The sequence below is a fragment of the Ruditapes philippinarum genome, unplaced genomic scaffold (genome assembly GCF_026571515.1).
Source record: "Ruditapes philippinarum isolate M1 unplaced genomic scaffold, ASM2657151v2 ctg2040_1_1_1_1, whole genome shotgun sequence".
NCBI classification, from domain to species: Eukaryota; Metazoa; Mollusca; class Bivalvia; order Venerida; family Veneridae; genus Ruditapes; species Ruditapes philippinarum.
In genome coordinates, this window is record NW_026853506.1 from 388988 (window position 1) to 401860 (window position 12873).

General features: G+C 30.1%; 1 protein-coding gene across 2 annotated transcripts in view; it reads left to right on the forward strand.

The window, feature by feature from the left end:
* LOC132737082 (corticotropin-releasing factor receptor 2-like) overlaps positions 1 to 11305 on the forward strand; it is a 197544-nt gene extending 186239 nt beyond the window's left edge. For both annotated transcript variants that reach the window (XM_060724320.1, XM_060724319.1), the window contains 8 exons: positions 781 to 901; positions 2569 to 2722; positions 5581 to 5641; positions 6214 to 6289; positions 6806 to 6888; positions 8292 to 8427; positions 9029 to 9070; positions 9298 to 11305. In XM_060724320.1, coding sequence (XP_060580303.1) covers positions 781 to 901; positions 2569 to 2722; positions 5581 to 5641; positions 6214 to 6289; positions 6806 to 6888; positions 8292 to 8427; positions 9029 to 9070; positions 9298 to 9540 — 916 coding nt within the window. In that variant the 3' untranslated portion in view covers positions 9541 to 11305. The remainder of the gene's footprint in view (positions 1 to 780; positions 902 to 2568; positions 2723 to 5580; positions 5642 to 6213; positions 6290 to 6805; positions 6889 to 8291; positions 8428 to 9028; positions 9071 to 9297) is intronic.
* Positions 11306 to 12873: the final 1568 nt, after the last annotated feature.

Below are 12873 nucleotides of genomic sequence, written 5' to 3' on the forward strand. Positions count from 1 at the left end.
TAAAAATAAGACAGACACGTTTCAATGATTGTTGTCTCTGATATAATATTATGATGAGTAATTAGAATATGGTAACATGCCTATAATAATTGTTTAACTTAATGATTTGCTTACATTTCCATCATGTCCATTGTTAAACAAGGCATATCACTATTATACTACATAATGGCTTGTGCTCGATTTCTTATTCAAGACCTTGTGCAAGAAGTAACAAACTTTCTCAAGTTGACTTATGAAATGAATTATGATATAAAAGGGACATTATGCATTGCTAAATACATTACTGACTTTATTGGACTCCTACACAGCTGCAAAAGCTATTTAAGACTCAAATAGCACCTGGTCCAATATATAGGTTGGCCGGCAGTGTACTCGTTCAGTATTGTACTCGACAATAAATAATTACATCATTCTATTCTATCAAAAACGTAAACACCTGATACATGTATATTGAACCTGTACCTTTGTGGGGCGTCCGTGGCAGAGTGGTTTAATTCAAACCACTTGCCTCTCACCGCTGTGGGTTCGAATCCCGACAGGGACTTTGGATTCTTTCATGTGAGAGCTATCCAGCTACCTTACGGAACTTCGGTGGTTCTACTCAGATTCCCGTTCGTGCCTAAAATAATGCACGGAAGCGCACCTGAGGTCTTCCTCAACCAGTAAAACTGGAACGTCGCCAAATGATCTATTACTGTGTCGGTATGACGTAAAACCAAATCAAACAAACAAAACCTTTACCTTTTTGACTAGATTTTATTTAAGTATTTTATTTTTCAGGAGTCTCCGGTGCCTTAGGAATAGCATACATTGTCATTTAATTGTTACTTTCATTATCAAAAACATCGTGTGGATTATTATGAGACATTCTCTTATGTACATGCAAGATTCCGCTTATTCTGTAAGTACAAACTTAAATTTTATTCATTTTTTATTTTTGTGTGTAATAGATTGGTTAGGTGGTCTGATGTTAATTGACCAAACGCACCATTCTTTCTTTTATTATTATATACGACTGCTACATTTTCGTCTACAGAAATTAAGAAATCAATGAAAATTTTAATGAAGAAATAGAAATACAGTATTTGTGTAGGTGTTTTAATCTGTGGTGAATGATACACTATTTTGGTAGAAATAGACACACCGTATTGATAGAGGTGTTTTACTCTTTGGTGAATGGTAAAATAGTTTGGTATCAGTGGGAAAATATACACAGTAAGCAATAGTTCTGACATTTCTACAGCCTTTCATTTAACATTGGAGTCAAGTTTTTGATTCTTATTCTATTGTCAAGGCACTTTCATATTTCTCTACAACAATTTAAACGTTCGTACAAATCAATATGTGTATATATAGTTGTTTTACGCAGCTAAATATTCTAATGATGACAAGGTTTCTTTTCCATAACATAATCATATAGAGCATCGCATCATATCGTGCCAAGCGGATTCTTAAGCGATTGTTAAAAGCGATGTTTGCATAATATTACAAAGGAAATTTGCATAAACTATGACTATATCTTATAATAGCAACTATTTGCATAGTTTTGTGACTTAATGAGACGAAAACGCCAGTGCAGTAGTAAACTTGGTACCACACTAAATCCTTTTCGTTCGAAGAAAGCGCCAGTTTTACCGATTTACGCGTCTGATTTACAAAATATGTATACAGACTTCTTCTAGCTGAAGGTTATCTTATTAGATATGCTTCTATAATACAGTGTAATTACATGAAACTTAACAGTACAATTTGATGGAACCTACAGTTATTTAACAATAGTTTGTATACTCACGATTGGCTTTATTCTTTTGTAAACATGTTTGATTTTGTTGTGTCTATGCTGTAGACAAAAGTTTGAGAGAAACAAAAACAAACCACTCCTCTTCTCATGTGCTATGATTTGTTACTGAACGTTTATTATGCAATTACTTTTTACAAGAAAGATATTTCAAACCAATGCACAAAACTATGGTTAAGATATTAAAGTATTTTAATAATACACTAACATTATATAGTGCTTTATTAATTTATAAGTCAGCTGTTATAATTGTTTGATTTATTAGATTTTTTTTAAATTATTTCAACAAAGATAGGTAATTATCAAAAACGTACCACCAAAAAATATTTATAAAAAAATAGTTTAAATTTATATTAAAGACCCATAATGTCTTAGCAATGCTTTTATCTCTAATTCTCAAAAGCTTTTTAATTTATGTGTACATTAATTGTATCCAAAAGTTACTACTTGGCCAATTACCTCAGCCATCTTTTTCATGTGTTGCTTTTTGGCACTAAGTTCATTTGTAGTGAATTAACATTTAGTATGGAAGTCAAAATACTGCTTTGTTTAAATTTTGCTACTTTTATGGCAAATTATGTTAAATGTATTCGCTACTTTTTTCATGTAACAAACATATAACATTCTCTTAAACAATTATTTAAACATAATAAAATTCATGATTTCCCTTTCTGAAAAAGTAGATATTTATTTGTTTCAGAGGCATAATATGTCTTTAAGGCCAGCATATAGTGTTTCATATTTTCTGTACATGTTTTTTGATATTGCAGTGGTGCTGCAAGACACTTACCAGCATATTCAATTTTGCGCACGCCACAAACTTCTTCTGGATGTTTGTTGAAGGCTTGTATCTTCACGTCATTATTGTTTGGACATACTCGGCAGATAAAATAAAACTACGATATCTGCTTTTTATTGGATGGGGTGAGTTCTATTGCCTTTTATTATATGATCTAAATATAACTGCAATCACATTGGTCCAAACAGTAGTCAACAGAACTTTTTATACAATCATATTCACTTGGTGTAGTATCATATTCACTGGCTAAATTGGATTTTCCCAGTCTAAAATAGATTGAGACCATATATCGTAGACTGTTAATTACGCGTGATTATCAAAACAATAATTGTTGCGTTTTGTTCTTAATGGTATATTTCTCGATTAAAATATCATTACTTCACTATTATACTTAAAAGTTACATCGCAATGATGAGTATAAACTTGAATTACTTTTGTATGCGCAACGTTAGCGTAGTTGTTGCACGCCTTCCACGTGCGTCTTTTTTCCCGCGCTTCAACGAAACAGACAAAACTTGTACATGTATAAGGTTGTACTTTCTGTGATTTTTTAAAAGATATAGCATATTCATACATGCATAATAAAACAATGATTGACTAGTGTGCCAAAAATGAGGCGATATTAACCGGCAGAAATAATATGTAATCTGCCGGTGAATATCACATCCTATTCAATGGCTCACTAGTCAATAATTGTATAATATTGCCTGGCTTTAACTGATCATATAAATTTAAATTTCCCCCTCTCGTCTATGATCAAGGAAAGGGTGTAAGGAGTGTCTCCGTAGTCATTTCCTTTTATGAGCAAACGCAATTAAGTGTCTATAAAATGTGCAATTTCAATTGCCGGCAGTGTTCTCTTTCTACCCTCCCGTTTAAAATTTGTTTCTCACGATAAGAATTTCACACAGTACTTTAAAATGTTCTCGATGAGCACTTTCAGGCAAATCAACATTATCTGCATTTTAAATTAAAACGATTAAAATGTGCGTTTTTAACAGGTTTCATACAGACAAAGTGGAATTTATAAAGATTTTGCTACGTTTAAGAAATATGATAATATATTGTATAACTATAATTATGTAAAGGATGACAAAATTTCTTCGTATTTAATTTCTTTTGCTTATATTGTTACTGTTTATAAATTCTAGGTTATGATATAGAAAATTATCTTAGACGAGTATTATATAGGTATTAAGTTATTATCAAAGAAACTTCTTTGCATATTCTTTATTATTTTAAACATTAATATTATAACTTCGAGTGTTTTATAAAAAGAGGAGGGGTGGAATATTTCTCATGAAGTACTTCATTATTTTCTTTTCGTTTACATACAAGACGGTTAAAGTTACATTAAATAAATTTCATAAAAACAGAAATAGCGACATTTCATTGATAAATTGGGTTTCATATCGACTTCAGATCTTATTTTGGTGTCCAGACAACCAAAATGTGTTTTATAAGCATAAAAAATGGACAACCTCATTGTGGCGAAATCGGAAGTACAATATTTGTTTGCATGAGAAACTCCGCCTTCTGATCATCCGTACATCAATATTAAATCAACAAACATGACTATAAGTAGCCGTCCTAATTTAACGGTATATTTCCTCATTGTAACGGATGTTTTCATACAAATTTAATCTTTTTTTATGAGATGATTACTTTTTACTGAACCTCGGGCCTAGTGCACCGTGAAGTTAAACGGTTAAAATGTGTTTGCACAAGAAAATCTCATAATTGTTGTGTTCCGGATAGCAGTTATAACATTGTGACGTAGCGCATACACGAGCTGATTATAATCTTGATTTGCATGTTAAAATTCGTATACGAACTTTAGTGTTACCGTGGGGTTTTCCGTTTAAAATCCTTATTTATGAACAATATTTGATGAGATTTACAACAATACTGTTAAAAAGGTAAATTAATCTGTAGAATGCTTGGTTTTTAGGCCGACGGTAAAATATTTTTACATATTTATTTAGTGTAGCTTTAACGTTTGTACTTGAAATTAAACGTTTTGGTTATAATGTACCGATAAATACATACAATGGTTATTAAATGACCATGTAATATTGCAATATATGCAAAATCGATTAAATGTTCAAAATATAAATACATTTATACTACAATCTTCATTGCATTAAAAACACTATGTATTGATCGGCAAAGAATAATTCTGTTTGGTGCTTAAAATCGAACAATGTTAATGTCAGACTTTCTTAAATGACAAGCCATATAAGATTCCTTTTAACATATAATAAAGGACACAATTACTGTGTATCAATTTAAGTGTGCAATACCTATAAATACACATTTTTACTTTTTCGTTCTTTCTTTGAAATATAATGGCGTATTAAGATTAAAGACTTATTAAAGTCTGCAGGTATTGTAGGGAACGTTTCACATATAAATACATGTTTAACCAAAAACAAACAAAAATATTTCGAACTAGATTCTAATTGATAAATGTTCGTACAAGTTGAAAAGTCAGGAAAAGACACTATATACATGTTTATGTGTTGTTCGTTTAAACCATTGATTCTTTTAGCATTGACATTTGCTTAATCCGGTGCTTAGGGGCGTAGGGGATGTTTCATTGACTATTATCCTCTCAGAAGTAAACAGAGTTTTCGAGTCTGATGTATTTTAGCTTGATTTGCTACTCTCTAGGGATCTCCCGTTTGCCAGATATTTTAGAAGAGAGGAAAAGCAATTTCATTCATTATTTGAGCCGCGTCACGACAAAACCAACATAGTGCGTTTGCGACCAGCATTTATCAAGACCAGCCATGCGCATCCGCGCTGTCTTATCAGGATCCATGCTGTTCGCTATTAGCTTCTCTACTTGTTATAGGGTTTTTTTAAGCGAAGAACATGGATCCTGACCAGACTGCGCGGATGTGCAGGCTGGTCTGGATCCATGCTGGTCGCAAACCCACTATGCTGGTTTTGTCGTGACACGGCCCATATTATTTTTCAGGTTTGCCTTCGATTAATATAATCGCATGGGTTATAATAAGGGCTGTGTATGACAATGATCAGTAAGTGATTTTACTTTTTTTACTTTAATTATACACATTTTATCACTATTAGTACTTAAGATTGTACTTTTTTATTTTAGATGATACTTTAATGGTACATCTTTTATTATGATAAAACTGTATTATAAGTACTTAAGACTTATCAATGTCAGATTTACAAATTAATATTTTAAATTTTATCTAAAGTTAAGAGGAGTATTGAATTTAAAAAAAAATAAATAAAACTAATAATAAAAAAAATAATAAAAAAAAACAAGATTCATATCATGTTATGAGGAATGTTTACAATAATATCATTTTATTTTTATGTTCAAGGATACAGAAAAGAAATACAATATTCCATTTTTAAGAATCTATTTGTATCAATTTGCTCTAGTTCAAAGACAGATTTTACTTAACGCGTCCCTATGTTATTATTGTTTCGTAATATAAATTACGGGAATGAAAATTACTGTAAAATAATAATACGACAAATAGTTATTTTCTAAATAATAACCTCTTTATTTCTGGAAGTCTTTTTTTCTCGAAGTTTTTGTTTCTCGAAATCATTTTATTTCGTAATTTCACTTCAGTTGTTGGTTTCCTCACCCAGAGGGTAATTCTGTATATGATTACGTCTACATCGGGCCAATTCTCTTTGTTCTTCTTGTAAGTACATTTATAATATTTAAACTCAGACAACGGTGTGATATAATTTTACAACAAAAGGTTAATTTGATTTAGTTAATTCTCTACGCAATACGTCTCAAATTATAAGTATATACTTGTTTGTGTAATAGCTATGCTGCTCAAGTTTCTAATTTGTTGTAATATATTATTACCATGTCAAATGTATACGGTTAATTGTAGCTTTCGTACTTTTACGACGCAATAAATATGATTTATAAAAAAGGAATGTTGCAATAACGGAGTATAATTACGTTTGACCTTTTTGCTGGAAAGCCTTAAAAAGTTCTACGGATGAAACACATCATGAGTTTTTTCCATTTTGAATACACATATTGTGACACATGCAATGTATAAGTAATATTATATTAAGAAAGTAATATTGTCAATATATTAAAATAAGAGGATATTTATATCGTATTATGAACGAGTATATATAAATTTTTTTGACATACAAACGATGAGCATTGTTGAACTTCATTTCTTCCTTTTTTGCAGGCAAACATAATTTTCTTGTCAACAATTGTGTGGGTATTGATAACGAAACTGAGGGCATCAAATTCCCTGGATACACAATACCGGTAGGTTTAGTAGAAGCATTTTATTTATTTTCAATTCTTCTGCAATTGTGATTAAACTGATACGTATATATACGTTTAAAATACTGCACGTTTGTAACGTCGTTTTTCATTGGATGATCGTGACGTTTCAATTATTAGTTATAAAGATTGTTGACAGGTTATATGACCCTATATAAACGGCTCGGTTTATATTTGCAAATAGCCGTTTATATAGGGCCATATAACCTGTTAACAATCTTTATATCTAGTGATATATCGACAACATAACGTTTAACAAACAGCTGATGGTGCTTTACAGTTAACATTTAAACATTATTTCATCAAAAGTCGTTATGGCCAACAAAACTTTCTAATTTAATTTATTACAAATATAACTAAACTCATTCTAAACAAATAGGCTAGCACATGATCCTAACAATCCTATGTTTTAAACACGCATTCTTAAACCAAAACAAAACAACAATAAGAAAGAAAATCATTACTGCACCAAACGTCTCGTGTAGAATTTGAAGATATACTATGCTCAAATTTGATATTAAAAATATTGATAATTTCTACATAGTCTCTTTGTAAATATAAAATATACATGCTTTGATTTCACACGGAAAAGACATGTTATGTTTAAAATTGTATACACTTTAGGTTGTCATAGTATGAATAAATGAATATATAGTGCCATTAAAATAACTGGCAGTTTTTTTTAAGAAAAGACCAACTTTACTTGACCTGTAATAGGGAACACAGCTTCCTGTGCATAGGTTATTCATTCTTTTTTTTCAAATTACACAAAATTCATTTAAAACTTCTTGGATTTCAATACATTTCTGTGATTAAAATTTTTTACTCAAAGATAAGCATATTATATCTTTAAGACAATTTTTGGCATAATTGAAAACCGTGTCTATAACTTTACTAACTTGTCTTAGTTTGTACATTTACCTGAACTTGTGAAACAATAGGTGTATTTCCAAACGTCAACAATGAATTAAACCCTGTATTTGAAATCATTTGTTTGAGCAAATTTCAAAATGCAATCGGAGTGATATGTATATCTAATATACTACAAAGCATGCATTTAATATATCTTCTGGAATGATTTACTCAGTCGTATTTCAAACCCTGTTTATGAAGAGTTAATACTTTTTATACATGCATGTTGATAAACGGTGATGTTTCCGTATAAATCAGGTTTCATAATATTTACAAATTGCAGACATTTTTGTTAAATTTGTTATTTTAAACACCCAACGTTTCTTTTGTTTTATAGCGTTTGTTAATCAAGTTAGTCCATGTTTATGTAAAATATAATGTCTCTTACGTATACATAATTGGAGAACAGTTCATCACAGTCTTGCCTTTAATATTTGCTTGTTCGATTCATACAATTTTGTGTTGGTTTTCAGCAAAGCGGTCAAAGCAACGATTATACTATTCCCCTTGCTTGGAATAACCTACGTCTTGTTCATTATACCACCCAGTGATCATCCACAGGTGAAACTCGTCTTTAGATACATCAATGCCGTTCTTCAATCCTTCCAGGTAAAGATTATAAGTTGTTTCCACTTGAGATATGTGGTTTCTGAGTGTAAGTGCTTGATTTACTGCTTATTATAACTGTAACATTTTGACATACGGTAGCATAACATTTTAACAGTATTGTTACTTATTAAATTACAGTAATGAAGACAAAAATGTACCAAAATAGAAACGGATTTCTTAAAAAGAAATATTCCAAAATACAGTGAATTTAATTGTATTTATAATGAAACGGTTGTGCTACAAAAAGTGAAATCCCTTTGTATTATCATTCTTCATTATTACAGTAACTGTAGTACACAGCATATACATTCTGTGGGGTACTTAAATATTTGTTCTGTAAAATAATGGTATTGTTGTCTTTTATTATTTTGACAATGTCAAAATCCTGTGCTGGACTTTTTGTTGTAGAATTAGTGAAAAATCTGGAAACAAAGTGATCCCTCGGAAGCATTAATCACAACAAAATTGCATGAAAATTGCAGACTCGGTTTGATTGAGTCTGTACATGAAAAGTTATATTTGTAATATATTAAATCAGAAATCATTAAAGAAAAACCTACATTGAATCGTTCGTAAATCATGTAATTTCTTTATTTTGCAGGGGTTAATGGTGGCCATATTTTATTGCTTCTTAAATGGAGAGGTAGGTTGTAGATCAAATTTATACTTTTGAAATTTAATATATCTGTTACATCGCTTGGTTGTTGTCCATGTTATTCGAAGAATATCTACTTATTTCTCTCCTGTATTTAACATAAAATAAACAATATGTTCTAGGTGAAAGGAGTGTTAAAAAGAAAATAAAATAAACAATATTTTTTAGGTGAAAGGAGTATTGAAAAAGAAAATAAAATAAACAATATTTTCTAGGTGAAAGGAGTGTTAAAAAAGAAAATATCCAGATTCAATGATGCTAGATCTCTCAGCACGAAATACACGCGCACTTCTTACGGATGGTCTAGAGGTAGTCGTGACTTTACCAACACCGTGACACTTGCCAACGGAGCACTTCTAGATCCTAATCATCGTGTACCAAACACTGGTAAATCTGGAAATGCAGAAACAATACCACTTACTGACACAAATGAAGTGAAACAAAATGAATTCAATTGAAGACATTACTTAAATGACTGTTTAACATTACAAGAACTGTGTTTGTTAATCATAGTTTTGCTATATTTGACAAAACTGATGCAGGCAGGTGTTAAAATGGATTCTCTCCATGGACAAGTGTTTCATTATCCAGATTTTGTGGTCATATAAAGGGATTCGAATTCGTTTTTCTACAATGAATGAATCAGTAGAAAGAACTGTGGTGTTTTAGCTACAAGGTGCAGCAGTCATACTTAATACGTTTATTTGATTTTTATATTTGGAATTTTTGAAAATATTCTTTCTCGTGGCGTATCATCTGTTTAGAAAGGATAATGTCATACATGTCACGTAAAACTGGATTATGACATCATCAAAATTTCTTTAAACGTAGACTACATTTTAAAATTCTTCAACAACCTGACATTTATAAATGTGTACAGCTTATATATGTCGAATTACAATGTAAACAAACGACATTATTTCCACAAAAACAGGTTTCCCGCCAATATTAATACTTAATGCTTTCAGAAATGCCATGTGCACAGAAGAATTTACAATTATAACTTAATACACACTACCTTATTATCCTTATGGGTACAAGTAATTGTCACAAACAACGTTTTTGTTCAAGTTTTAAATGCTTTTTATTGTTTTCACTTCTGTTCCAGTGCATAAAATCCTATAAATAAATTCTAGATATACATGCATTTTTTAACCAACACATTTTAAAGGCTTTAAAGAAGCATCATTATGTACACACGAACAGGCAAAAGAAAAAACACCAACTTGTTACATATGGGCTTTTAACTGCTTATTTCTCGGGAAAATTTGTCAGAAAACAGCAACAGAAAACCCTTCAGTATATAATTCTGGTAATTTATAAAAAAACAACAAAAGACAGAGCAATTTGCCTTTTATAAACTATTATTATAAAGTATTTTTACTTTATACCTTTCACAGGATTCAAAACTGGTTATGTGTGATCTGATATTTATAACAGATGGACGGATAAATTGCGGTAAAATATTTAACGAATGAACATCCTTAATTCACAACAGTAATATGAAAGGCGTTGTTGTGCACAGTAAAAAGTGTTTAAGTCCGCTCGCCAACATTAACCAGTTAACATTAAAATATTACCAATATTTTCCTTCTGAAAATATGGTTGAAACTCTAAATTTATATAGGTTCGAGATATATTGGTTTAGAAACATCTGTTGTAGGATAAAATACATGTATAAAACTAGACAGGGTGTTCGTAATCGATATAATATTTCTTAGTGCTTTTTTCTCTTCTTTTGTGTTGTATGTTTCTGACAAAACGGGTAACCCATGCTTAACACTTGTGTCTTTTCCTCCTACATGTATCATGGTAGTCATGTACCCAGAATAATTGAGTCAGTGTTCCTGGGAATTTCATGACTTCAAGATTTTAAAACTTAACTATTTCATATTGAAATGTGGTATAAAGCTGAAAGCCAGTGCTAGGGGGTATGTTGATGGTAGCTTGCACCCAACCATTTCTATCTCTAAATTTGACCTGAAGAATAAAAGAAGACCATGATAATACAGTTATTGAATTTTTATTGTGTAATATCTCTATTTATCATCCGGCACCCTGTAAGCATACGGGTTTTAAGTTCAAAACAGTTGATAACATCGTAACTATATTCATTAATGAAATGTGAAGGATTTCTGGTCTCATAAATTATTCATTTATTTTTGAAATTTTGTTGTATATGGACATGTTTGATAGATTTATTGTAACAGTTGTCATTCTTTTTTAGCAAAATCTGTTAAATAATAGTCATACCCATATGAAAAACATGAACATCGACTATCCAAATACGTACCATTTACTAGATTAGAAAACATAAATATAATAAGAGTATGGTAATGTTATTACAATTGTTTTACTTCAAATTTTATTTATTCTATAGATTATACATGTACAGAATGTTTTAGCATTTTACAACAAAGCCTAACTGTGTAATCCAACACATATGCATGTAGTATATGTGTGTCAATTCCGCTTCAATACGTCAAGTATTTATGATCAGTATATCATGGCTATATTCTCTTTTGTAAAGTACTACACAATGACCATTCAATAACGGTCCATTCATAATCGATGTAATTTTATCACCTTTCTAGCGACTGTGTTTCAGTTCAATTTTTGATACTATACAGTGCACACGTATTGAGATTTTGTGCTCGATTGTGTGCACATTATACATGTAATACACCCCTGATGAAGGCATAATACGCCGAAAGTACTTGGGTATTTATACTTTAGCACTGTATGAACGTTTATTTTCTCCAAATATATATATAATATATATATATATATATATATATATATATATATATATATATATATATATATATATATTGTCTAAATCTTAATGTTACTTAAGCCTTGAGATATAAGTACTTATTCTAATAAACAAAGTATTTCAACAATTCATACAGTCATGTATTTTTATTATAACATGCTATTTTTTATTTTTGGAGGGAATATTTCTTTTTTGGCGTAGAAATAGTAGATTTTTATGTTAGCAATTTACATAGCTCTACAGAAACGTTCCATTGACATTAATTTTGACATTCTAAAATTTATACTTACATTAATGTATGCTTGTAAAGTTATTTATCATCTACGATTTTTTTTTAATTTGAATTAGTACTTAAATTCAAATTGTTACTTACTTGCGGTTTACATATTATTTAATCTCATATCATGATTCATAAGTCTATACTTTATTCCCTTATCTTAATATGAAATTATTTAATTTTAATTAACTTATATGCAATCTTGACATTTCATAGAAAAAAACTTTTTTACATAATTTCATTTTAATCAAGATTTCCGATTTCTAAATGACCATGTACCTTTGATAACATTCAGATTTTTTTTCTGTTAAATATTGATTCATTTTTGCTTTTGAATAAAGCATAAAAGCAACCACACAATGCATTATTTTTCTTATTCCTCGACTCGTTGACGCTCAAAAACTTTGAAAACTGGAAACACTTTAAAAAACGGGTTTAAAATTTTTAAATATACATGTATTCCAAAATCGTGCCAGAAATTATTTTTTTAAAATCAAAAAATTTTCCCTTTAAACTTTTGGGTGATGAAAAAATTAAAATTTTTATACTTAAAAATCAATAGATTAATCGGTTAATAAGACGGAACTTATCAAACTGACTTGTCAATAAAAATATGTCAACGCAGATTTCATTTTATGGTAAAAAAGGATTAACTAGCAAAATTAATACATTTTTTTGGTTTTGTTTGGGGTTTACTTTCAACACCGACACAAAATTAAAAGTGTATGTCAAATAACC